This window comes from Mus musculus, chromosome 4, assembly GCF_000001635.26.
Source record: "Mus musculus strain C57BL/6J chromosome 4, GRCm38.p6 C57BL/6J".
Taxonomy (NCBI): Eukaryota; Metazoa; Chordata; class Mammalia; order Rodentia; family Muridae; genus Mus; species Mus musculus.
This window is the reverse complement of record NC_000070.6, coordinates 45,926,872-45,951,650: the sequence shown is the minus strand read 5'-3', so window position 1 is coordinate 45,951,650 and position 24,779 is coordinate 45,926,872. Positions and strand designations below refer to the sequence as shown.

The 24,779-nt window shown below is 48.7% G+C and overlaps 1 protein-coding gene across 5 annotated transcripts in view; it reads right to left on the bottom strand.

Annotated features, from left to right (window-relative positions):
- Positions 1 to 876: 876 nt before the first annotated feature.
- Ccdc180 (coiled-coil domain containing 180) overlaps positions 877 to 24,779 on the bottom strand; it is a 60,472-nt gene continuing 36,569 nt past the window's right edge. The window contains exons 26-38 of one of the 5 annotated variants that reach the window (NM_198660.2): positions 23,588 to 23,707; positions 21,940 to 22,112; positions 21,645 to 21,697; positions 21,456 to 21,531; positions 19,119 to 19,196; positions 10,675 to 10,741; positions 9,727 to 9,868; positions 7,153 to 7,313; positions 6,573 to 6,710; positions 5,338 to 5,449; positions 2,796 to 2,901; positions 2,066 to 2,201; positions 877 to 1,055 (exon numbers count right to left, since the gene is read on the bottom strand). In NM_198660.2, coding sequence (NP_941062.2) covers positions 900 to 1,055; positions 2,066 to 2,201; positions 2,796 to 2,901; positions 5,338 to 5,449; positions 6,573 to 6,710; positions 7,153 to 7,313; positions 9,727 to 9,868; positions 10,675 to 10,741; positions 19,119 to 19,196; positions 21,456 to 21,531; positions 21,645 to 21,697; positions 21,940 to 22,112; positions 23,588 to 23,707 — 1,518 coding nt within the window. In that variant the 3' untranslated portion in view covers positions 877 to 899. Of the gene's footprint in view, positions 1,056 to 2,065; positions 2,202 to 2,795; positions 2,902 to 5,337; positions 5,450 to 6,572; positions 6,711 to 7,152; positions 7,314 to 9,726; positions 9,869 to 10,674; positions 10,742 to 15,209; positions 15,266 to 19,118; positions 19,197 to 21,455; positions 21,532 to 21,644; positions 21,698 to 21,939; positions 22,113 to 23,587; positions 23,708 to 24,779 lie in introns of those variants that run through there. The other 4 variants (XM_017320287.2, XM_017320288.1, XM_017320289.1 and 1 more) reach the window with 4 other exon arrangements.

The following is a 24,779-nucleotide window of genomic DNA, read 5'->3' as shown; positions in this document are numbered from 1 at the left end:
CAAGGCTCAGGCATTGGAAGGATCTTGAATGGGAGGCCTTTTCTGCAGACACCATCTCAGCCCTCACCATTGAAGGCTGTGGCCATTTGGAGAAGGTACCTCCCTCCCAAAGCAACAGTTGGTAAGTAACCTCACAACTTTCCCTATTAGCACAGTCTCGTGGGTGGGGGGCAGGAAACAAGGGCAGGCCCATCCTGAGCAAAGATTGTCCCTGGTCTCTGTTGGCAGGTGGGCAAGTGAGTGCTGAGAGGAACATACCTCCCTTAGCCCTGAGCCTTTGAACGTTCATTTCTTTCTCCTCTGCTGAGAAGTTCATGCAGAGGCCCCTTTGAGCATAATCTGAGTATAGGAACTCTCATGCTCTCGCTCTTCTTGTGTGTGTGTGTGTGTGTGTGTGTGTGTGTGTGTGCACGTGCCCACAGTTGCCAGAGTGGGCACTGGGACCTCTGAAGCTGGAATTACAGGTGTCTGGAAGCTGCTTAGTGCTGAGAACCAACTCGGGACCTCTGGAAGAGCAGCAGCTGCTCTTAACCACTGAGCCATCTCTCCAGTCCCAAGGGCAGGCTTTCTTATGGTGGTGTACTCCCACAGTGAGGGCCAGGGCACCCCACCTCACCCCACCCCCTGACACCTCCTGGCATGGCTGCCAGACACTATCTTAGCTGACCTCCAACAAGAGAGTGAAAGGAAGCATCCAGCATGCTTCTGGGTGCTATTTTCTTGGAAGTGCTGGTATCTATTTTAAGTGGTTCGGTCCTGGTACCCCACCAACTGACCCTGCTAACCACGGGTCCCTTTCCTATCTGTCTTCTTTACCAAAGTGCCCTCATTTCTGATAAAACTCTGGTGTATGGGATGGAAAGTTGTAGACAGATGGGCAGAGGAGAGAAATAAAGACTTTATTTGAGTTGCAGAGGAGAACAGGTCGAGTATAGGGTCTGGATGGTGCTAAGGGAGCGTTTCCAGCTTTCCTTCCAGCGCTGAGACTCCAACAGCAGCTTCCTGAAGTGATCCTGGATACCCTTCAGTTCTTTGTCAAACAGTGCCAAGTATTTCTGAAGGGAGGCAAAAGGAAGGCTTGGGAACTCCTGCCTTCACAGACTTGGGGGCTCTGAGCTCTGGGGCCCACAGCAAGCACTGACCCCTGGCCCTCAGGAACAGCCCTGGCCCCACAAGCTGTTTCTCAGGAAGTCATCCCACAGGCTCTCACATAGGTGAGGTTATTCTCTTACCTTACAATGGGAAGGCTGGGACCTATGGTCGCCCAGCTCAAGAGAAACTGAGCGGGGGCAGAGACCTGTGTGTCTCTGGTTCTGGGACCTGAGCATTCCTGACCATTGTCCTGCAGTGGGGCACCCATAGGGGGTTCCTGGCCTCTTCAGAAGGCTGAGCCCTGGGTCTCCACCCCTCACTGAATACAGCGTATAGAGTCTTTCCCTCTGCCTGGGACCTGCAGTAGCAGCTAAGGACACACCAGCACTAGGAACTTCAGGCTTTCCCCTGGGACCAGTGGATATGACTAAGTTTCTCTATGGGCACCAGGAGCAAGGATCTATACATCTTCTGAGCTGGAAGATAGTTCAGGTGGCATTTTAGTGAAGGCTCAGCAGGTCAGTCCTACAGTCTGTCAGTGGGTATCTGGCTCTGCTGTTTGGGAGTGGTGTAAAAAGGCAGGTGTCTTCAGGTATTGTTGCCCTTGCTAGGGGAAATGGGAGAGATTCTCCATCCCTCAGCAGTGGCAGAGAGGGTGTTGCAAGACGCCTCATGTTGAGAACAGGAGGTACCGGTTAGCACCTGGAGGCTGTGGGTGTTCCTGCCATTGTACCCCAGTGGGTACAGCTATGGGCATTGCTATATCTGCCTTGTGCCCAACTTTACTGTCCCTCCCTCCAACAGCCCTTCTCCATGACTAAGTGAGTAATCTCTCAGCTGGATATAGCACAAGGTTCACAGCTTAGTCATCATACTGGTCCTGGGGATGAACATGGCCCTTGCCATGTGCCCTTGAGCCTACAGGAGAGTTGAGATCTGCAGCCCTGGGGGATGCCGGCATGTGCTGACTCACCAGGTAAACGGCATCTCGGGCTTCTATGGCGGCCAAGTGGCCCAGGGTGGTCTTATTGGTGGTTATTGATGGTGTCCTCCGAGTCAGTATCTTGTTCTGAATGGTGATTTCGTTGGGCTTGATGCCTGGCCACTTCCTACAGACAAACAGTGCTTGGCTTTATCTTCTGTCTGTTGAGTTCTTTATGTTCTGTTTCCTATTTCCGTGATGACCTAACTGTGTGTGTGTGTGTGTGTGTGTGTGTAGTGGTGGGGGCCTGCTGTATGAGAAAGGGAAATGCCCCACCCAAGCCTCTTCCCTTTTTCTGGGTCTTGGTTTCCTCACCAAGCTGCCATGCAGGCAGCAGCCATGAACTCCTGGCCCATTTTTCCTAGTATGCTGTAGGAACCTCTGTGGAGAGTACAGTTGGGAGAGTCACTGCCCACAGACCCAGGGCACAGACAGCTGGAGTGGTTCACAGGACTGGCAGCAGCCTGAGAATGCACCTCCCCTCTGACAGGCCTCCTTTTCTTTGTATTCCTTGTGGCCCTGGAACTCTCAGTATGTGCTGGGTGACCCCACCTTTCTCTTCAAACAGCCTCACTCATTTCAGAGATGGAAGCTGAGGGCCAGACATCAGAGACTTTCCAGGGCGACTAAGTCTGTCTGAGTTCAGAGCCTGAGTCCCTCCCCCACACCCCTGCCCTGGACTCAGTGGACATAACCATTCACACCATCCCTAGATTCTCACCTGCTCCCACGTTCAATCAGGGGCTTCTCGCTCTCTTCCTCCAGAGAGAGCATGGCCAGCTTCCTCCGTATGAGGATTGAGACTTTCTGCTTTGGGGGCTCCGACCCTGACAGGAAAGAGGTGCGTTATTAACTGTGACCTCACTTGAGAAGCAGGGACCTGACGTGGTGGTCATATTTAGAGATGAGAGGCCTCACTCTGGAAAGAACAGTCAAGGCTGCTCATGTCTAGCCTGGGGACCCAACTCTGGCATGCTTTCCTGGTGAGGAGAGTGGGCTCTGAGTGCAGAGAGCAGCTGGCAATGTACAAACCCCCCACACACACACACTGTCCGACCGTCCATCTGGCCGTTTGTCCATCTGTCTTTCCAGTGTGGGGCCTCTGCTCCCTGACATCTTCACGAGGCCCCAGTAGTCACCAAACTGAAACCAAGAAGCTAGCTGGATGGGAGCCTATGATGGGAGCCACCAGGAAGTGGAGGCAGGCTGATCTCAGCCATGCTGGGTGCTGTGTTTTATAAACATAAAGAGGAGAAGGAATATGGTTGGTGGATGTGTCATCAGGTGTGGGGGGAGGGGGTGCCTCCACAGGCCCATGCTGAGGCAGCCCTTCCCCCTGAGAGACCAGCCACTTGATGGTATAGTATAGAATAGAGTTTATTCAGGGCATGGGGAGGGGAGTTGAGAGGGTAGTAGAGACAGAGAAAGGCAGAGAGAGAGAGAGAGAGAGAGAGAGAGAGAGCAGAGGAGGAGTAGAGGCTGGCCATGAGCATGTGAAGAGAGAGGGGAGAGGAGAATGGGGGGAGAGGGGGAGCAGGAGCAAGGGGTCAGAGGGAGAGCAAGAAAGCCAGGGAGAGCAGAGGGGGCGAGCAGCCCTTTTTATAGTGAGTCATGCACACCTGGCTGTTGCCAGGTAACTGCGAGGCAGAGCTAACACTATGCCCTGTTATTCCTTGTAGGCGAGGATTGGGAAACACATGAGTCTGGGTTTTGTCTGCTTTTACGACTGACCTGTGAGAGTTCTGTGCACCTCTCAGGGATAGCAGGCCTTTCTCTGACTCACGAGTTGCGAGGAGGAACACTTCGGATGTTTTGTTTCCATATTGAACTTTTTTTCCTCCGTTTTAATTTTGGCCCATAGAAATGCCACCGTCTCCTTTATGTCTTCTGATTCTTATACTATATTCAGGAACAGTGCCCTAGCCCTGAGACTATGAAGATATTCCCTGCCTGGGCTCTATATTCATCTTTACTCTTTGATTCAGCTAGCATTTGCTTGCTCAGCTGAAATACTGTTTTTTGATGAAAATAAGTAAAAAAATCAGTCAGTCCCCCTGTGATGTACATTAAATTAGTAAATTGTCACATGTCCTTTGAGCTCACTAAGAAGCCGGCCCTGGAAGCAGCCCACTCACCCCTCCCCCATTTGAGACCCAAGCCATGTTTGTCTCAAATCATTCTCCAAGGCCCCAAACTCTGTGACACTGGAGGAAAGAGAACGTCCAAACTGCACAAGAACAATGTCCTGAGAACAACTAGAAGACCTCCTACTTCCAACAGAGGTGAGCACCCATAGTAAGAAAGAGGAGCCAGAGGGACCCCATCCATGGGAGAGGCCTCAGTGGAGAACCCCAGGCCCTGGCTTCAAATTCCCTGGATGGCCTGACTGGATGCTGTCAGCATCTGATGCCTCTGTCTGTCGGATGCTGTCAGCACCTGATGCCTCTATCTGTTGCTCTGCTTTTGTACCTGGCGTGGTAACTGGCCTGGTAGAAGCAGAGAGCTTCTAGAGCCACACTGCCTGTCAGCCTGTCTCTCAACCAGTTGAAACAGTGGACCCCAAGTAATAGGAAAATCTTAGAAATCTCATTCTGGGAGAAGGAAAAGGCCTCCGCCAGCGAGGAGCATGTCTCCTGGACAGAGATTTTGTGCAGTCCTGAGAACTTAGACCGCCAGTGGTGGGCTGGGGACCACTTTTACCTGGCGTGGGGAGAGGTGCACACACTTGGCCTTTTATTTAAACTTCAACCCCAACTCAGGGCCCTGAAGATGGATTTGGGGCTTTGCAGGATCTCTTTGTCCCTTTTCTGAGCAAATCTCCTTTTTCTGCTTTTCACTTAGTTTAGTGGCTGACTGAGGACAGGAGGCAAGATCTGACTTGGGGGAACAGATTGTAACTTCCAAGTTTGGTAACGGAAGCCTCAGCTGAGGAGATGCCCTGCCCTGTCCAGGATCACCCATCAGAAGCTCCAGATGAGTGCCTCAGTGGGGCTTCCCCAGCTGGATGTTTTGAGCTCTGTGTGATGATGTTTTGCTATCTGTCTATTGAACTACCTGCAAGCTGCTATTTACCTTGCTACTTTGGCTTGGTATATACTCAAAGCTATGAGTGTGGCTATTGTACATCATTCTGGGGCCAGAACACCGCTCACTGAAGAAAATGCTTTCACCCTGACTGAGGGACAGCAGACACCCCTAAGCCCCAACCCCCGTACGCCTTGTGACCCCTTAGGGCCACGGCCTGAGGCTGATGTGCCACGTACGTGGGACCTGGATGTCATCTATGGTAATCACTTCATCCAGCTGCATCAGAAACCTCTCTGTGAAGGAGGCCAAATTTGATATGAAGAAGCGGGCATACTTCTTGGCAAATTCCTGGAAGAAACAGAGTGAAAATGGACTTCAGAAACAAGCCACTACCAGGCTAGCAGGAGGTGGGTAGAACGACTCCAGGGAGAGCCAACGGGTGAGGCAACCCCAACATCGTGTGAACAGCTGCACTGGTCCTTGGAGCCCAGAGATCTCTCCCAACATCTGATCTGGTTTGAAACTAAGAAAGGATTCGGAGGAGTTAGAGAAACATCCCAGTGGGTTAAGTACTCGCCATCAAAGCATGAAAACCTGAGTTCAATTCCCACACTCACAAAAAGAGCTGGGTACGATGGTATGTGCCCCCACAAATCCCAGCACTGGGGAAGCAGAGACAGGGTTCCTGCGGCTCTCTGGCCTAGTCTAGAGTCCAGGTTTAGTGAGAGACCTTGTCTCATAAAGCAGGGTGACTGTTCTTGAAGAACAACACCCTCCACTGACATCAGCCTTCCATATGGACATGCATGTGTTCACATGGATGTCCCCCTACCATACACACACACACACACACACACACACACACACACGAACACACACACATGAACACACACACAAACACACACACACCACACACACACACATATGTGAACACACACACAAACACACACATGAACACACACACACATATGAACACACACACATATGTGAACACACACACCACACACACATGTGAACACACACACACGAACACACACCACACACACATATGTGAACACACACACGAACACACACACGTGAACACACACACACACGTGAACTCACACACACACGAACACATACCCACACACTTCAGAAATGGCCAAGGTACAAACACAGAGAACTCACCAAACAGAAAATAAAAGTAGGTATGGATCTTGAAGAAAACAGTCATTACTAGTTTTTGTAAATAATTTAAAATCAAAGTACGGCCAAGTGTGGTGTCCCTTGCCTTTAATCCTAGCACTTGGGAGGCACTCTGTGAGTTCTAGGCCAGCCTGGTCTACTTGGCAAGTTCTAGGACGGCCAGGACTTATAGAGAGAGTCCCTGTCTCAAACAAACACACGATCGGGTACTAACCATCAGGCCTAGCTCTCTGAAGGGCGGCATGGCCCTGAGCACCTGGGGTGGAGACCGAATGGCAACCCTCACCTCCATCTTCTCCTGGTTCTCGTGGATCATCCGGTTCAGCTCCTGCTGCCTCAGCTCCTCCGCCATTTGTAGTGACTCCATTTGACTGATGTATGTGGGGTGGCCAAGATTTGGATGGAGCTTCCGAGCATTTTCATCCTTCAATCAAACAAGGCAGAAATGAGCAGAGATTTCGACCCAGACTTGAAATCAGGACGGATGTCGTCTGTCAGCTAGGGCCACATGCAGACAGGTATGTCCTATGAGTGTGATCTGAGTGTGGGAAGGTAGGAGTGTGGTTGGTACTCAGAGGGTTGGAAAGCAGGGGAGCTGAGTACCTGCTCCAGCACCATCTGGACCTTTAGACAATAAACAGCACCAATCATATCCCACCGCACCAAGGAAAACGGTCCAACTGTTGTTGATATCAATGACCGAGGCCCTATCAAAGATTTCACATACGGCCCAGAGTTTGGGGAGTGCCTTCTGCCGATGAGTGTTGGCTTAGCTACGAATTTGCCAGCATCCCTGTCCCCAGCAGCCTTGCTCGTGACCTGTCTCCAATCTCAACTCCCTGCACCCCTGGCCCTGTGACCTTCACCTTCTCCAGCTCTAGCTGCTTCTGCTGCTGCTCAAACTGCTCCTGGACCTCCTTCAGAGATGCGCAAAACTTGCCCCAGTGCTGTTCCTTGTAGTTCTCCGTCACCAGCCAGCACACCTGGGGCAGCAGCTCCTCAAACCTCCTCACCTGGGCACGCAACTCTGCAGGAATCGAGGGGAGGGATCAGGGATGGACAGGGGAGATGGAAGTTGCTGCGGCCATGTCTCTAACAAAGGGAGAAAACATGGGTCTCTGGTGGGATAAGACCTATTCCAACCAAAGGAGCTCCGCAGGCAGGCCAAGATAGGAAATTCAGAGGGATTCTCTGTGTGCTTAAAATGTGTTGTGTGTATCGTCATGGGCAAGTTCCCATCTATGACCTCTTCAGGCACTGCCTTGACCTTGTCTCCCTCTCCTGCACCTCCGGATGACACGTGCTGAGACCTACTCTTTCACGCCTGACTCTTTACTTCTCAGGTCTTCATCTCCCTGTCTTGCTGGATAGTTCCCCTCTGCATCTGCCCTCCAGCTCACTAACTCCACATTCAGCTACGCATCACCTGGGCGAACACCCATTCATCATTTTAAGTTGTCAGCTCTTGATGTTTCCTTTTTAGAAGTTCTACTTCGTTCTCTTTGGTATCAAATCTGTCATTTTTGTAGGATCTTCATCCTTGCGTTTCCAATGTCCTCTTTCCTCTCGCTACAAGCGCATCATCTTGTATCCTGTGCCTGGTGTTTCACTCCTGACCCCTCCCACTTCCTCTCTCCTGCTCTTCCCCCTCCATCCCCTTCTACCTCTTTTAAAATTCTTCCTCCAGTCTTACTGTGTAGCCCAGGCTAGCCTTGACTTTGAAACCCTGCCTTCCCGGTGCTGGAATCAAAACTGTGTACTACCACGCACAACTAGCTGTCTCTGGTGTTCCTTCGGGGTCTGAGATCTTCTTGTTCTGTGCCTCTGGCTCCGAGTGCTTTGCAATCACAGGGAGAACTTTGGGAACTTCATCTGTGGGAGCTTGAGGGCGGAGGCAAAGGCAGGGAGAGCCCTGTGTAGTCTCAGCTTCACTCGGAACATCCCACACTGGATGGTCTTGGCATGTGTCTCCTATTCCCAATGCCCTGACTATGGAAGAGGAGGCTCCGGGTCCCATGGGTGTCAGGCAGCAGTCGGGGTCTCTGCTCTGTTTATCATAGTTCCTATTCCCATTTGATTTTTGGCTTTTGTGTGTCTCATACTTACAACACTTTAAAATATTGTATGCCCCAAATACCATACTTTATACCAAAAATCTGATGATTTCTATGTCCTCAATAGGATACAGAGAGGGTGCTGGGCTGCTGCAAAAAAGGGGACAGAAGTTTCCACCAGCAGATTAGACATCTACAAGAGGAACACAGTCCATGGTACTTCCCAAGAACACCTGGCCTCAGTGCCTTTACTTCGGGGATAACCATAGAGATTGGGCTCCCTCAGAGCTTGCTGGAAGATGTAGTCTATGGCTTGGATTTTACCTATTCTACAGTCACGGGCTATGTCCGGTCATTCTCTGTGAGGGGTTAATCACCAAAGAAGCCTTCCTTGGCTTACAGACAAGAAAACGGAGGCTCAGAGAGGTAGAATCACCTTGCCAAAGTTGCACAGCTGGCAGATAACAGGCCTGAGTTTTGACCCCAGGTCTGGGTGCCTCCTGATCCCCCCATCTCCGACATACCTCCCCCTGCTACCTCTGAAATCATACTGTAGAGATCAAGAAAGTGAGATCGATATGCCCAGAGGTATCAAACAACCCACAGCATGCCTCAAAACATTCCATAAAACTAAAGAAGACAGTCAGAAAGGGCCACACGAATCCATTCTCAAGGAATTACAGACAGCTGCTTGGGTCTGGGAGGGGATAGGTTGATGGGGGTTAACATTGACAGCAATGACAGTCCTCCAACTCTAGAAATGAACTGAAAGCCACTGAACATACACTTCATGGGTGAACAGAAACAAAGTGGAAAACCAACAATGTTCCTGAAAAAACAATGAAACTCTAGCCTTTTTCCTTGTTTCTTTTCTTTCTTTCTTTCTTTTCTTTCTTTCCTTCCTTCCTTCTTTCCTTTCTTCCTTCCTTCCTTCCTTCCTTTCTTTCTTTCTTTCTTTTCTTTCTTTCCTTCCTTCCTTTTTTCCTTCCTTCCTTTCTTTTCTTTCTCTCTCTCTCTTTCTTTCTTTTCTTTCTTTCCTTTCCTTCCTTCCTTCCTTCCTTCCTTCTTTCCTTTCTTTCTTTCTTTCTTTCTTTCTTTTCTTTTCTTTTCTTTTTTTCTTTCTTCCTTCCTTCCTTTCTTTTCTTTCTCTCTTTCTTTCTTTCTTTCTTTCTTTCTTTCTTTCTTTCTTTCTTTCTTTCTTTCTTTCTTTTCAACTCACTTAAAGTTAACAGTGGCGTTCTCTTAACTCCAAGAGGTTGACTTTTTACAGGGCTATTCCTGACTCCTCTGAGTCAGAGGGGAAGGTGGGCTCAGGCCCACCCTGGGTTCCCCGCCATAACTACTCCAATGCTCCCTCTGCTGGCCTCCCGGCATAACTGCACTTACCCAGAAGGCAGGAGTTGTGGTACTCGTCCGCCTGACGGTGATATTCTAGGATCTTCCTGCTGATGTGGTCGGCGCACTGGTCAAAGCTCTCATACATGCATTCAGGCCTTGTGACTGGGCGTTTCTCTTTACGGTAAAAATCCTGCCAGAGAGAGGTGACCATGTGTGGCCCCATTGGTCTATCCTGATCCACACCTCTGAGTCTTTATGTACTCGCCCTCTGCTGGCGTGACCTTCTCTGTGTGCTAGGCCCACCTAGCGTGGCTACAAACAGATTACGTTGAATTCCTGAATGAGTGGATAGCAAACCCCTACCTAACTCTAGAGACCCGAGTCCATAGCGTTTCAAACTGGAACAACGCTGTGTGTTCACTAGAAAGCAACAGGATGTGACCACAAAGACAGATGAGCCCTGCCTGGCAGAACCCAGCCCGTGGGGGCCCTTGGGGGCAAGGTTGGGTTTGTTCCTCTTGGCATATTCTTTAACTGACACACAAACTTTGTCCAAGAATGTTTGCTGGCAGCTTAAGTAAATGAATAAATGCCACACTGATGAACGATGTTTAGTGTGCAAGAGGGAAAGTTAAGCTGGGCAGTGGTGGCGCATGCCTTTAATCCCAGCACTTGGGAGGCAGAGGCAGGCAGATTTCTGAGTTCAAGGCCAGCCTGGTCTACAAAGTGAGTTCCAGGACAGCCAGGGCTACGCAGAGAAACCCTGTCTCGAAAAAACCAAAATAAATAAATAAATAAATAAATAGACAAACAAACAAACCAAGAGGAGAAAAAGTTAAAAACAAAACAAAAATAACAAATCAAACAGACAACAGGTTCAAGGTCCTGAACTGGAATCGTAGAGTGGCCTGCTCAACAGACTGCATGGGGGTAGGGGTGGAGAGGGCTGGAGGGGGCTTCCAGGATAGGCCAGGGCCTGAGGGCAGTGGCTCTCACCTCCACCACGACCATCAGGTGCTCATTGCTCTCCCACAGGAGATTCAGGATGATGCCTTTAAAATCCCTGCAACACCAACAAGGCAGATCTGTGAGTCATCTCTTCTGCATGCACCGAGGTAGACAAAACCAAGCAACAGAGTATGTGAAGTGTTCAATTCTAACCCTGTCACTCATCGTAACTATGGAATACTGCCCTTTGAACAGCACAATCCTCATTTATCCTTTGTTCCTTTTCTTCCTCAGTTCCTAACTCTGCCTGATTCTGATACTCAGCTCATCTGACGCACTCTGATCGGCGGTTTGGGGATTGATTGGTTTGACTGGCTGATTAATCTCTCTGTCTCTTTTAGCAGACTGTAAAATCTACCAAGGACTTAAGACACTGATTGGGAGATTATAAGACAGACATATGTCTGGTCCCGGAGTTTCCTGCATGAGGTCAGAATGTGTGGATGGCTACAAAAATGAAACTTAACCTTAACTAATCAGAAATAGCTAGTGGACCTCTAACTAGGGATTTTGCACAGTAGCTAATCAAACACTTCCTTCTTGCTTCTGTAAAGATGAACACGTTTCCCCTGAGTGCCTGCTCCATGGAGCTCTCGACCACACACAGTCCCCACTTATGAGTGCCTATCTGCACCAATCAACTTGGTGGAAGCATCTTAGTGTGCCCAAGTTCTAACCCTGGATATAGAGTGACGTTGAATATGCTTGGCCCAGGAGCAGCACTATTAGGAGGTGTGGCCTTGTTGGAGGAAGTGTGTCACTGGGGGTGGAGGGCTGGCTTTGAGGGACATTCCTCCTGGCTGCCTGGGAGCCAGTCTTCTTCTGTTTGCCTTCAGATGAAGATGTAGAACTCTCAGCTCCTCCTGCACCATGCCTGCCTGGATGCTGCCATGCTCCTGCCTTGATGATAATGGACTGAACCTCTGAACCTATAAGCCAGCCCCAATTAATGTTGTCCTTATAAGAGTTGCCTTGGTCATGGTGTCTGTTCACAGAAGTAAAACACTAAGACAGGAGTGGTATTCATCAGAGGCCCTGGTGGCCTGGTGGCCCCTGCACTGGTTGGTCCCCTGTACTCACTGAGAAAAGAACAAACTGGTCGTGATAGACCACACCTATAATTCCAGCAGGAGGCAAAGACAGGAGTATGAGACTACAAGGTCAAGGTCAGCTGTGGCTACCTTTGGGTTCCAGGCCAGCTTGAACTACTGAAATCTTGTCTAAAAACAATAACAATTTGAGGAAGAGAGAGAGAGAGAGAGAGAGAGAGAGAGAGAGAGAGAGAGAGAGAGAGAGATTGTGAACAGTAAGCCAAAGCTAGAGAGAGGGCTCCCGGGTAAAAGTGATTGCAGAGAAAGCCCGAGACCTGATCCCATGATCCCACAATCCCATGTAGGGAAACAAAAAGCCAGATGAAGTGCCAGGCTATAACCCCAGCATTCCTATCATGAGATGGGAGGAAGTGACGGGACACAGCAGAAACAAGATGAGAGACCCTGCCAAAGAAGGCAGGAAAGAACCAACTCCTGAAACTTGTTCTCTGACTTACACATACACACACACACACACACACACACACACACACACACTCGGTGGCACACGCGGTGAAATACACGGGCCCACATTCACAACCACTCTCTAGTACTACTAATAAAAGGAACTCCACATAAAACCGGAGACACTGAAACTTATAGAGGAGAAAGTAGGGAAAAGCCTCGAAGATATGGGTACAGGGGAAAAATTCCTGAATAGAACAGCAATGGCTTGTGCTGTAAGATCGAGAATCGATAAATGGGACCTCATAAAATTGCAAAGCTTCTGCAAGGCAAAAGACACCGTCAATAAGACAAAAAGACCACCAACAGATTGGGAAAGGATCTTTACCTATTCCAAATTGGATAGGGGGCTAATATCCAATATATATAAAGAACTCAAGAAGGTGGGCTCCAGAAAATCAAATAACCCCATTAAAAATGGGGCTCAGAGCTGAACAAAGAATTCTCACCTGAGGAATACCAAATGGCTGATAAGCACCCGAAAAAATGTTCAACATCCTTAATCATCAGGGAAATGCAAATCAAAACAACCCTGAGATTCCACCTCACACCAGTCAGAATGGCTAAGATCAAAAATTCAGGTAACAGCAGATGCTGGCGAGGATGTGGAGAAAGAGGAACACTCCTCCATTGTTGGTGGGATTGCAAGCTTGTACAACCACTCCGAAAATCAGTCTGGTGATTCCTCAGAAAATTGGACATAGTACTACCGGAGGATCCCGCAATACCTCTCCTGGGCATATATCCAGAAGATGTCCCAACCGGTAAGAAGGACACATGCTCCACTATGTTCATAGCAGCCTTATTTATAATAGCCAGAAGCTGGAAAGAACCCAGATGCCCCTCAACAGAGGAATGGATACAAAAAATGTGGTACATTTACACAATGGAGTACTACTCAGCTATTAAAAAGAATGAATTTATGAAATTCCTAGGCAAATGGATGGACCTGGAGGGCATCATCCTGAGTGAGGTAACCCAATCACAAAGGAACTCGCACAATATGTACTCACTGATAAGTGGATATTAGCCCAGAAACTTAGGATACACAAGATATAAGATACAATTTGCTAAACGCATGAAACTCAAGAAGAACGAAGACCAAAGTGTGGACACTTTGCCCCTTCCTAGAAATGGGAACAAAACACCCATGGAAGGAGTTACAGAGACAAAATTTGGAGCTGTGACGAAAGGATGGACCATCTAGTGATTGCCATATCCAGGGATCCATCCCATAATCAGCTTCCAAACGCTGACACCATTGCATACACTAGCAAGATTTTGCTGTAAGGACCCATATATAGCTGTCTCTTGTGAGACTATGCCGGGGCCTAGCAAACACAGAAGTGGATGCTCACAGTCAGCTATTGGATGGGTCACACGGCCCCCAATGGAGGAGCTAGAGAAAGTACCCAAGGAGCTAAAGGGAACTGCAACCCTATATGTGGAACAACAATATGAACTAACCAGTACCCCGGAGCTCTTTTCTCTAGCTGCATATGTATCAAAAGATGGCCTAGTTAGCCATCACTGGAAAGAGAGGCCCTTTGGACTTGCAAACTTTATATGCCCCAGTACAGGGGAATGCCAGGGCCAAAAAGGGGTAGTGGGTGGGTAGGGGATTGGGGGGTTGGGTATGGGGGACTTTTGGGATAGCATTGGAAATGTAAACGAGGAAAATACCTAATAAAAAATAACAATAATAATAATAAAATAATAAAAGTAAATTAAAAGTTTACCAATAGGAAGCCAATGAGGAAGACATCCTGTGGGGGAACTGTACTGGATAGCTTTGCGTTGATTTGACTCCAGCTAAAGTCATCTGAGAGGACAGAACCTCAATGAAGAAAATGCCTCCTTCCGTGTGGTGTGGCTGCAGGCATGGCTGTGCCGGCTCCCCAGCCCCTCAGACACTTTATCTCGCTCAGCTTTCACCCTTCGGTGTGCTAGGCCTGGTGGGCTCTTACCCACGGATTTAGCTAGGCCTGGTGGGCTCTTACCCACGGAGTTATTGCTTCCCTCAATGACAGAGAAGAATGGGCAGAAAGACAACAGAGCTGCAAGTTTCCAGAGAAGATGTTTGAGAAGCACGTTTCCCTACCACATTTAGTTAGATTTTTAAAAGACTTGCTTTTATTTCTAGTATTTACATTTTACGTGTTTATATGTAGGTCTACAGATGGGTTTGTGCAATTTGTGCAGTGCCTTCTGAGTCCAGAAGAGGATGTGAGATCTCCCAAGGCTGGCATTTCAGAGAGTTGGGGGGGGGGTTCTTAATTAGTGATTGATGGGGGAGGGCCTAGCCCATTGTGGGTGGTGCCATCCCTGGGCTGCCGGTCCTGGGTTCTATAAGAAGGCAGGCTGAGTAAGCCATGAGGAACAAAACCAAACAAACAAACAAACAAACAACCAAACCAAAACCCCCCAAACAACAACAACAACAACACAAGCAATACTTGATTACTGATTTTGTAGAAATTTGATGGCCTGAGGACCTCACACATGCTAAACAAACTCTCTGCCACTCCGTTATACCCCTGCTCAGCTATCCAATGCTTTTTGTGCCAATTAAAAGCAGTAAACAGCACTCTTCATGGCCTCTACATCAGCTCCTGCCTTCAGGTTCCTGCCCTCCCCGCTTTTGATGATGAAACTGAGTGAGTAAACTCTTTCCTCCCCAAGCTGACTTTAGTCATGGTGTTTTAACACAGTAATAGTAACACAAAGACAGGCACCTCCCTTGATCACTACCAGGCCCATGGCTCACACATCAGGGACTTAAAAGCAAATTTCTACTCACTGTGGAGATTCCCACTCTATGAGGTCAACTCACAGATGAGATGAGGAAACAATGTCTTCGGGTTGCCAGGGGTCGTGGGACACTTAACATTTCATGCTGACTCTGACAAGTCTCAGAGAGTGCTACCCATATGCAGTACTGATCACCAGATCAGAGCATCCATGTACCTGGGTCAGTGGTCTTTCATTCCAAGAGTTGTTCATTATACTTTTAAAAGATGCAACTATATTGAAGTGAGGGGAAAATCAGACACAATTAGCTTCGTGTGGATTGCACGTAGTCTGTTCGCTTATCAAACTCTTACTGCCCCCTGGACTGGGCTATGGTCTTAAATGGTTGTGGAACATAATTAAATATAGATGCACCATGGTTTACAATCCTTTGGATTTTGGAATTTCAGGGGTTTCTATTTCTGCTTTTAATCGGCACAAAAAGCATTGGATAGCTGAGCAGGGGTATAACGGAGTGGCAGAGAGTTTGTTTAGCACGTGTGAGGTCCTCAGGCCATCAAATTTCTACAAAATCAGTAATCAAGTATTGCTTGTTTTGTTGTTGTTGTTGTTTGGGGGGTTTTGGTTTGGTTTGGTTTTTTATTTGTTTGTTTGGTTGGTTGGTTGGTTGGTTTTTTTCATCTTTTTTGCCCATTAGGCAACTCATTTTGCCAGTCTAACAGAATCTTACCCTTAGGAGACATCCCTGCTTGAGAATGACAGAATGGTCCACCAATCAACTTCCTTCAGGAACTTTTACATACTTCTCAAAGGCTGATGAAGACCTCCCAACATTCTAGTTTCCCAGGGCAGCTCCCAAGGGAGGTCTGCCAGAGATGGATAGAGAGAACTCTATCAGAACCCCAAACAACTGGCAAGGATGACCCCGAGTAACGTTCAGAGAGATGATTCCACCCATCCTGGTCAGCAGAGACTGGTTCTAGGTTTGTGGATGAACCGTAAGAAGGGTGGCATCGAGGTCACACTCTGTCAGGAGCTGGCTCTGGATCCCTTGTAGCATCACATGGCCTTGGACCTGATGGTACGTGTCTGACTTCCCCACTTTCTAGATTATGTCCATCCACCTCTGCTTTACCCTACGTGGTCCCCATGACAGTGGCTGAATCTGGTCTGAGGCTGTGAACTGTTTCTCCAACTGAAGGAGGGTGTGGCTCTTTGCTTCAAGGCATATAAGGTATTTGTTCTTGTGGCCTAATACGCACTCTTCCAGGCCCTCTTCTGCTTAGAACATCAGCCGAGCATTAAAGTACCCAGGTACAGTCAGTCCACCGTGCTTTCTTGCTTAGAGTGTGCATTTCTGTCTCCTGTAGGGCTCCTCTTGCTTCAGAACCGTAGTTCCAAGCCACTGGTTACACAATGCGAGCTGCATGGAATCTCACCTGTTCAGGGAGTTTTTCCTTTGTGGCAGAGGGTGAGCTCTTTGGGAGAAAGGTGTGTAGATGTGCAGTGTGGCTTGCTTTGATGGCTCCCATTAGCCTCTGCTGATGGCTTTCTGGAATCTCTAGAAGGGTGACGGTTGGTGACCCCCCCTCAGCACGGGACTTCTGCTTTCCCTCCCTAGGCTGGCTGCTTCCCTGCAGTCCTTGGGTGAGTTGGTCAGTTTCAAGTGAAGCTTGTCTCCTGCCCATTCCTAGGTGCCCCAGTGAAGCTGAACATTTACCTTGTGTGTTTATGTCTAACACTGTTTCTTCTTTTTGCTGTAATTGTTTTTTTAAACTCAAGGGCAATTTTATTAGAATTTAAAAGGAAACATAGGTGAAAATCCTGGCAGCCACCAAGAGATGAAAAAAAAAAAATCACTCCATTAAGTCAGGCATAGAACTGTCTGGCTGTGGGGGACGAGATGGGCGTTAGTGGTTAAGAGCATTTGCTCTTCCAGAGGACCTGGAACTGTTTGATTCACAGTACCCGCATGGTGGCTTACAATCACCTGTTGCAGGGATCTGACGCCCTCTTCTGGCCTCAACAGGCAACCTGCATGCACATAGTGCAGACATACATCCAGGCAAACACACACATAAAATAGAAACAAAGGTAGTGCATGTGTTGGAAACCCAGTCCCCGAGGCCACGCAGTTGAGAAGCACTGAGGTCCCGGAGGCTCCACCCTCAGGGAGTGTGGGTCCTGATGAAAAGACATGTTCAGTTCCTTCCTCCTTCTCCCTCTTTCTCTGACCTCCTATATTCTCCTGTTCCTCTCATTCCCAAATGGGATAATGTATCCTTCTCTTTTTTAGAGACAGGGTCTTGCTATGTAGTCTAGGCTGTGATTTTCATGTGTTGACTCCTGGGCTCTAGGATTATAGGCAAGAACTACTCTACCGCCGGTTTAATGCTGGTAATTCTGCCCTGAACTTCACAACCTTCACAACTGTAAGAAACAAATCTGATGTTCGTATTGTGCAGCCTTATATATTAGCCTTACTATTATATATAATAGCTTTATATAATAGCCTTACTATTCCGTTATAGTAGCAAAATAAGATTAAGACAGAGCCAGGGGCAGTGTGTGGTCACCAAGAAAGTCAAATGCTGCAAGTCCATTTGTATGATATTCTCCAACTGAAAGAGTTACAAGGGAAAAAAATCAAGCAAATTCCTAATTGCTCTGTGTCGGGGTGCTGAAGGAAGGGAATGGTAAGAGGGAGTTGTTTGCTCAGGGGCTGTGGGGTGTGGAATGGTTCTGTATCTTGACGGTGGTGGGAGTTCACCTCCGTATGGGATTAAAATGACATGGAACTAGAGTGAACAGAGTCAGGATTGCTGTGACGGTACATCACATGCACACGATGAGGGCACATCGAGCTGCCAAGCCAAGGTCTCTCCTGAGTTACCTGGTAGGTTAGATAAACATCCTTCCTTGCACAGTTCCCCAGCTCTAGAGGTAAGACTCTCCTGGGGTCAAAGGTCAACGAGAAGCTGTTTCTAAAGGTCCCTCAGCGAAAGAATGGGGCTCCACTCTAGAACTTGGTGTCCTCTGAGGGCTTCTGATTTCTTCAACTTGAGTTTCTCCTGGTTTGCTTGAAAAGAAGCTCTGCTAAGAAAACTGGCTTTTGTTTTGATCACTAAAGTGCTGATGCAGTAAAAGAGGAAGGTAGTAGAGGCAGAAAGGTGTAAAACAAAACCAGAAACAAGATTAACAAGCAACACCTTCAAACCTTCAAAAGGATCTCGGCACCGAGACCTGCTGAACTTGGAAAATGTAAACCTCTTGGTGAAAATGTCTCTCAACAAACACATGGGTTAGGCTAAGGCAAACTGACCTTGATGTGCAAGCTTATCTTTCCTACTTCTCCACTGTCCTCACAGAAGGAAAGAATTCTCACAGAGAGAAAGGGCTCCTACAAAGGGAAAGGCTTCCTGTAGAAGAAAAGGATGCCGTGGAGGGAAGGGTTCCACAGTGTTGGGGATTGGTTCTAATGCTTTGAGTCCATTGGGAATCTTCGCGTCCAAGCACTAAAGGTCCTTGTCCTTAATTGTTTTATGATTGATCAATAAAGAAGCTGGTGGCCAATGGCTGAGCAGAGAGAGCCAGGGCAGGATGCCTACGGTGGTGCGGGCTAGGACACAGAGGGGGAAGAGAAAGAGAAATCGCCACGAAGCGGTAGGATACGGATGCGGATGCAGATGGACGTAGGAGCTGCAGGAGATAAGTCCAACCAGCCATGTGAGAGATTTCGGGTAAGTGACCACTGGCCATTTCCCCAATTGGGCCTAGGGTAGCAGGTGGAGGATTAGAAGTGCCCAGCCATTGAGCTAGGCAGCATATTAAAAATAAGCTTGTGTGTGTGTGTGTGTGTGTGTGTGTGTGTGTGTGTGTGTGTGTGTGTCTTTCATTCATGGATCCAAAGATTCCCTGGGAGGAAGTACAACCTGCCAGGAGCATAAAGTAGTATAGCTAAAAACTCACCACTACACGACAGGGGGAAAGGGTTCCACAGGGGGGAAGGGTTCCACAGGGGGAAAGGTTCCACAGGGAAAGGGTTCCACAGGGAAAGGGTTCCACAGGGGGAAAGGGTTCCACAGGGGGAAAGGTTCCACAGGGGGAAACTGTGCCCCTACTTACTCAGCCTGGGAAGTAGGCTTTTCCCCAAGCACCTGGTACTTTTTGTCAACTCTGATGTACTTGGGATGTCGTGTCATGCTGTGGGGCAGAAGGAGGTCAGTACTTTGTACAAGGTGTTGGGGTTCTGTACCCACTGAACCCTGCCCGGGATGCCTGGGACACTGAGCTGCCTGTCGGGTAGGATGACTGGATTTTACAACAGCCCTTCAGGATGCTTTCTCACTCTCAACTCCTCTGAACATTACCATGACTTCGGGCTTATTGCTAAGTCACAGTCAAGGTGAGGAGGAAAGAAAGAGGTAGGGGTGGTCATCCCCAGAAGTTTACAGCCTCCTGTTTCTGTCTGAAGACTAAAGCAAAGCCATCATGGTCAATAGACAAGTATAGGACACTTCTAGTTAAATGTGAACTCATATACACTAATATATAATATATCGTTATATGACTGGTTAGCTGGAGCTAAGAAATTAGTGGTGATTAAGTAGAGACCAGCATCGTTGAGGTGACATCGTCTGGGAAGTGTTTTCTGAAAGCACAAAGAGGCTGTGTTCCAGAGATGGCCAAGGTTGTACTCCTGCTGCAGCGGGACTTGGTTATGTGTAAGGGTTACCCAGGTGGTACTGGTTTTGAAGGCATGAAGGGGTCACACAGAGCAGCTGAAGCTCGGCACTGTGAGAGGCCATGGAAGGCCATTGGTGAAGGTACAGCCTCAGTTGCAACTGATGGCCCAGGACTGAAGGGGTCATGCAGTGTTTTGGAGATGCCAGTACCATGAGATGACCAACAAGAGCAGCAGCAGCAGTGGAGTACAGGCATCTGGAGCCTAGAGGACGACACGTGTGCTACAAAGGGCATGGCTGGAGAAGTGACCCAAGCCCTTGGAGGAGCCCAGAAGATCATGAGTTGGATCCCAGACATTGGATGGTTGGAGATTGATTTTTGCTTTTGATTGTTACTGTGCCCTGATATTTTCCCTCTTGAAGGAAGAAACTATTTTAGTGGAGCCCACAGTTAAGAGACTTTTAATTGTAAAAAGACTTTGGATTTTAAAAGAGATGGATATTTTAAAGAGATTGAAAATTTAAGAATATGTAAAGACTGTGGGACATTTAAAGTTATTTAGACCTTATTTATCCATATTTATACCTTTTTGGTTAGTCTAAATAGTTAAGCATTGACCTTCAATTAGATTGAGCTTGGGCCCTTCTTTTATCTGACAGCACTAGATTGTCATAGTGATATAGCTATTGCTCTATGGTTGAACCTCTGAGAGAGCAGACATAGAAAGAAGAGCTGACTGGGTCACTTGTCACAAAACAGAACTCTTGATTAACAACCTGGAGTGCTGTGCTCAGAGTACCTGTCACCTGCCTAGGACAAACAGCCTGAAGCCAGCCTGCTGCCGGCTGGACATGCAGGCAGTCAGTGTCAGACTGCAGTATCCTGATGGTCCAGGAATGAAAAGATGAGCTCCAAATGGCCTGGGCTTGGTTACTGAATGCCAGACAGCTTGCCAAATTTATGTTGACATTTCTAACTTAGGACTGTGAATAATGCCTGGCTTCCACAGACCAGTTTATAGCTTGAGGTGTCATACCTCTGACAGAGAACATTCAGGGCCTTCCCTGAGTTCTGCCAGAGCCTTCCTACTCCCCTCCCCACCTTTGAGCTTGCCACTTGCTGCCATCTACAGCTGTGAACCAATGGCCTTTGCTCCTTTCATTTGGAGCAAATGTTCTTCCTTTCCCTTCATCCTGGTTAAAGTAAAAGCGGTCTCCTTTCATTTCTCCCAGCCAGGAATTCTGCCATGTTATCTAGGGCTTAGCAAAGGGCCAGAGTCGGCTCAGGCATGTGCTGTTTGCTCTCCCAACAATATGCTGGTTAGAGCTCGTGGCCAGAGACGCTCAGGTTTGATGACCTCTTCAGAGCTTAGCAGGTGACCACGGGCTGGGACCCCCTGTCCTGGACCTCCTGTGTCTGTGAAGTTGCTCCAGGAAACCCACCTGCTCCTATACTCAGTCTGTCTCTCTTTCTAATGCTGCCCAGCCTGCGGGAGATTGAAGGGTGGGGATCTACCTGCCATCCCAATGACAGCCACCCAGAGACTTCCCCAGGAATCAACTTGTGGGAGCTATGATCCACCCCAGAGGGTGAACTCAAGCCTGAATAAAGCCGCTATCAGTAGTGCCCATCCCACCTCCATCCCACACAGCTTCTGAGCCACGAGTGCAAGTTCAGGAGTCAGAGCGAAAGACAGGCCATCTGGCCTCTGTCTGGGGACAAGTGGGCCCAGGGTGGGTCTAGGAAGAGAAATTTAGAGTGGCCTTGAATCCTTACCTCCCTGCTGAGGTGACACTGGCGCTGGCCAAGGCCTTCTTTAAGGCCTTCTCTGCCCGGTACCTTCTCTTCAAGGCTTTGGGTAACAAGTATCCGGGTCAAGAACAGAGATGAGGTGATGACGGGCTACAGCCGCCACCAACTTCCCTGCTGCTACTTTTCCCGAGACCCACGGGCCTGTGTTTCTACCTGTTTGGGAGCGATCCTTGTCACACGGGCATGTTGATTTTGCCTGAGAAATTCTGAAACCAGAGGACAGGACGTGAAATTTTCCATGGCGACCATGCCAACAAGAGCCCAGGCCAAGCCCCGGGGAACAAACTTGGTTCTCAGTACCACATGTGTAAGTCTCACCATGAGCTCCAGAGTTTGGGTGAGCAACTGAGGGAAGCCCCTGGCCTGAGGTCACACTTTCTTGGTACCTCAGTGAATAAAGCCCCAGAGGCAGCCCCCGCTGGTTCAGGGTCACTGTGTTGGCACTCACTGAAGGATCCTTCTGACCACATCCACAGCGGGGTCTTCAATCATGGGCCTCCCCATGCGGGTTGGTTGGGCAAAGGACTCAGGGGTGACAAGGCCCACCTTGACGTCCTCCTCAAGGGCCTCCATACTCATATGCATGTCACTCTCCACTTCAGTGTCAGCCAGGATGGTGTCCTGCAGCCCAGAGAGGAAAGCTGAGCGCAGGGGCCACGTACAAGGGAGGCGGCAGGTACTGCCCACCGCCATCTTGTCCAGTGATAGCTGGAGGCCAGCTGCCTGACTTCATGGTAAAGCTCATTTTCTCTATAAAATGATTATGCTCCGACTTCACTGGGGAAATCGACTGATCGTTCAAGTCACACACTCTTGCCTTTAGAAAGGGCTTTCCTGAGTGCCTGCTCTCCACAAGGCTCTGCCTGAGGCATGGGGACATGGGTGGAGAGGCTGCCTAGGGTCCCTGATCTCTTCAAGCTTGCAGTCTAGGTTAGAAAGACAGACATTCAATGTGTGTACACACACACACACACACACACACTCTCTCTGATTTATGGTCAGAAATAGGATCAGTCCTGTAAAGGCAAAGTTCCCATCTCCTGTGAGCATGCAGTGAGACTGACAAGAGTCAGCCACAGAGATGTCCAACTGGTTGGCGTCTTGACTACATGGGATGAGGGGACAAGTGAAGACAAGGGTGCGAGTGACCAACTGCCTGTGAGAAAGGGTAGTGACGATGTCCACAGAGTGATTAATCTGACTGTGCCATTATTTATTCTGAGCCTCATCTCCAGTCAGGCCTTGGAAAGGGCATGGGCTTGGATCCCTGGGGTCTCTCTATTGCCATAGGCAGTGGAGGAGTGGCTGGGAGCTAACCCAGCTACCCAGGCGGGAAACCTACCCATGGAAGAAAGAGCAGCCAAAATGTGACAGTGGGAGCTGAGGCCAAGGCCAGCCTACTCATAAAACAATTGGCTCTTGAATTCCCTGGGAGTGAAGCCTGACGTGGACGTGGGGAAAGGGGCAGGCCATGCAGCCTCTGCCCCAGGCAGATAGCCCATTAACCAGAGACCTTACCTCATGGTCTATGGACTCATGGGGAAGTAGGAGACATTCCAAGGTCGGAAAGGAATGGAGGGGTATTGATGACAGACCCCAGGCTGCTTATGTGACTGGCTGAAGGGTTTGGATCTGACACTGAAGTTCAGGAGAATGACAAAGTAATTTGGGCCTTTGCTGTAGTTTGGGAAATGGGTGTCAAGCATGGGGGGAAGACTTGGTAGGTAGATGGAAAGACATTGGGGTCTTGTGGCGATGGCGGATGGGACTGCTCATGGTGCATAGGAAGCCAGAGGCTGAGGTGGGCGGGCTTGACTGAGACCATGTGCACAGGCTAACTTGAGAGGCTTGGTAGAGGGGAGTGGCGTCAAGGATGTGAGGACTTTCCTAAGAGACAAGTGCATGGAGCTGGCCCATAGGGACCTCAGCTCCAACCCGATGCCACAGTATGCCATCCTTCCATGTCACCCCAGCTGGTTTGACGAAGCCTGGGAGCCTTTTCTCTCTTCATGCTGCACTAGATCTCATGTGGTCTCCTGGGAGCATACAGCTTGTCTACCCTTCCCTCCCCACCCCCATCTCTTTGTGTTCCTTACCGTAAAGACCTCCTGAGTGATAGACACCATATCCAGGCTACAGTTGAGGTACTTAATCCTCTGGCTCAGTTTTTCTTTCCAGGATCGGACAAAGGCAAGGAGATCGTCTGTGGTCACTATCTAGTGAGAGCACAGAGGGGGGAAGCCTCGGGAACCATGCAAAATAGCCACAAGTACAGGGACAAGGGCTTACTCAGGAAGGACAACTCTTGGTTCTTTCAAGCTCTCTCTCTTACAGAAAACGGTCCTGGAGGAGGGGAGGGGCTGGCACCGGCTGTCTCTTTTGGGCAGATGTCCTGAGGTGGCAGATCTTTCATGGATGGGGAGTTCTTTTATAGGTCTTATAGGTTCAGCTATAGGCAAGTGACTCAAACCTGCTTGGCCCAGCATCCTCGTCTATAAGATGGGGCTACAGAACACCCTGTATTGCCACTAGCATTAAAATTCTATGTCCAGAAGGATGTATTTGGTCCAGTTGGTGAGGGAGCAGAGAGCTGTGCAGGAGGGCTGACTGTCTGTCTCTATGGCAATATCTCACAGGCATTCCCCCTAGCAGCACTCTACAGATTCAGGCATGTGCCCTCAACCATCTTTATCCTCACTGAGTATCTAAGACATTATTACCATTGTCTCCTAATCATTGTTCTGCAGACTAGAAATGAGGTTTTCTGAGTCTCCTGACATCCCCTCAACACAAAAGAACTGGTGGAGCTTGGAAGGACAAGGTATGAGTCTAAAATGTTGCTACTCAGACAGTTAGGGCTTGCCTAACCATCCTACTGATGGTCCTAGCAGGACAGTTAGTTTGCCCCTTGATACCGGGAAAGGGAGACTAGGGAAATGACAGAGAAGACATAGGAACCCTTTGTCTGCACATCTGCTCTTCAGAGTGATGACCCAATGGTCTGTAGGAAACTATGTGAGAGCACACAATTCGACCTAGAGTGTCTCTGTCTCCAGAGAGACATTTATTCTGCACATGATGCTCTGTGGAAACTTTCTTCAAAAAATGTGTGTCGTATTGTACAAAAATTTGCAAATGATGATTTAAAAAAAGAAAGGAAGGGAGGAAGGGAGAGAGAGAGAGAGAGAGAGAGAGAGAGAGAGAGAGAGAGCAAAGCATCCCCTTGGTTCTCACATCAGTGGAGACAGAGCCCTGAGCTGCTGACCTGCAGAAAAGGAGAGCAGGAAG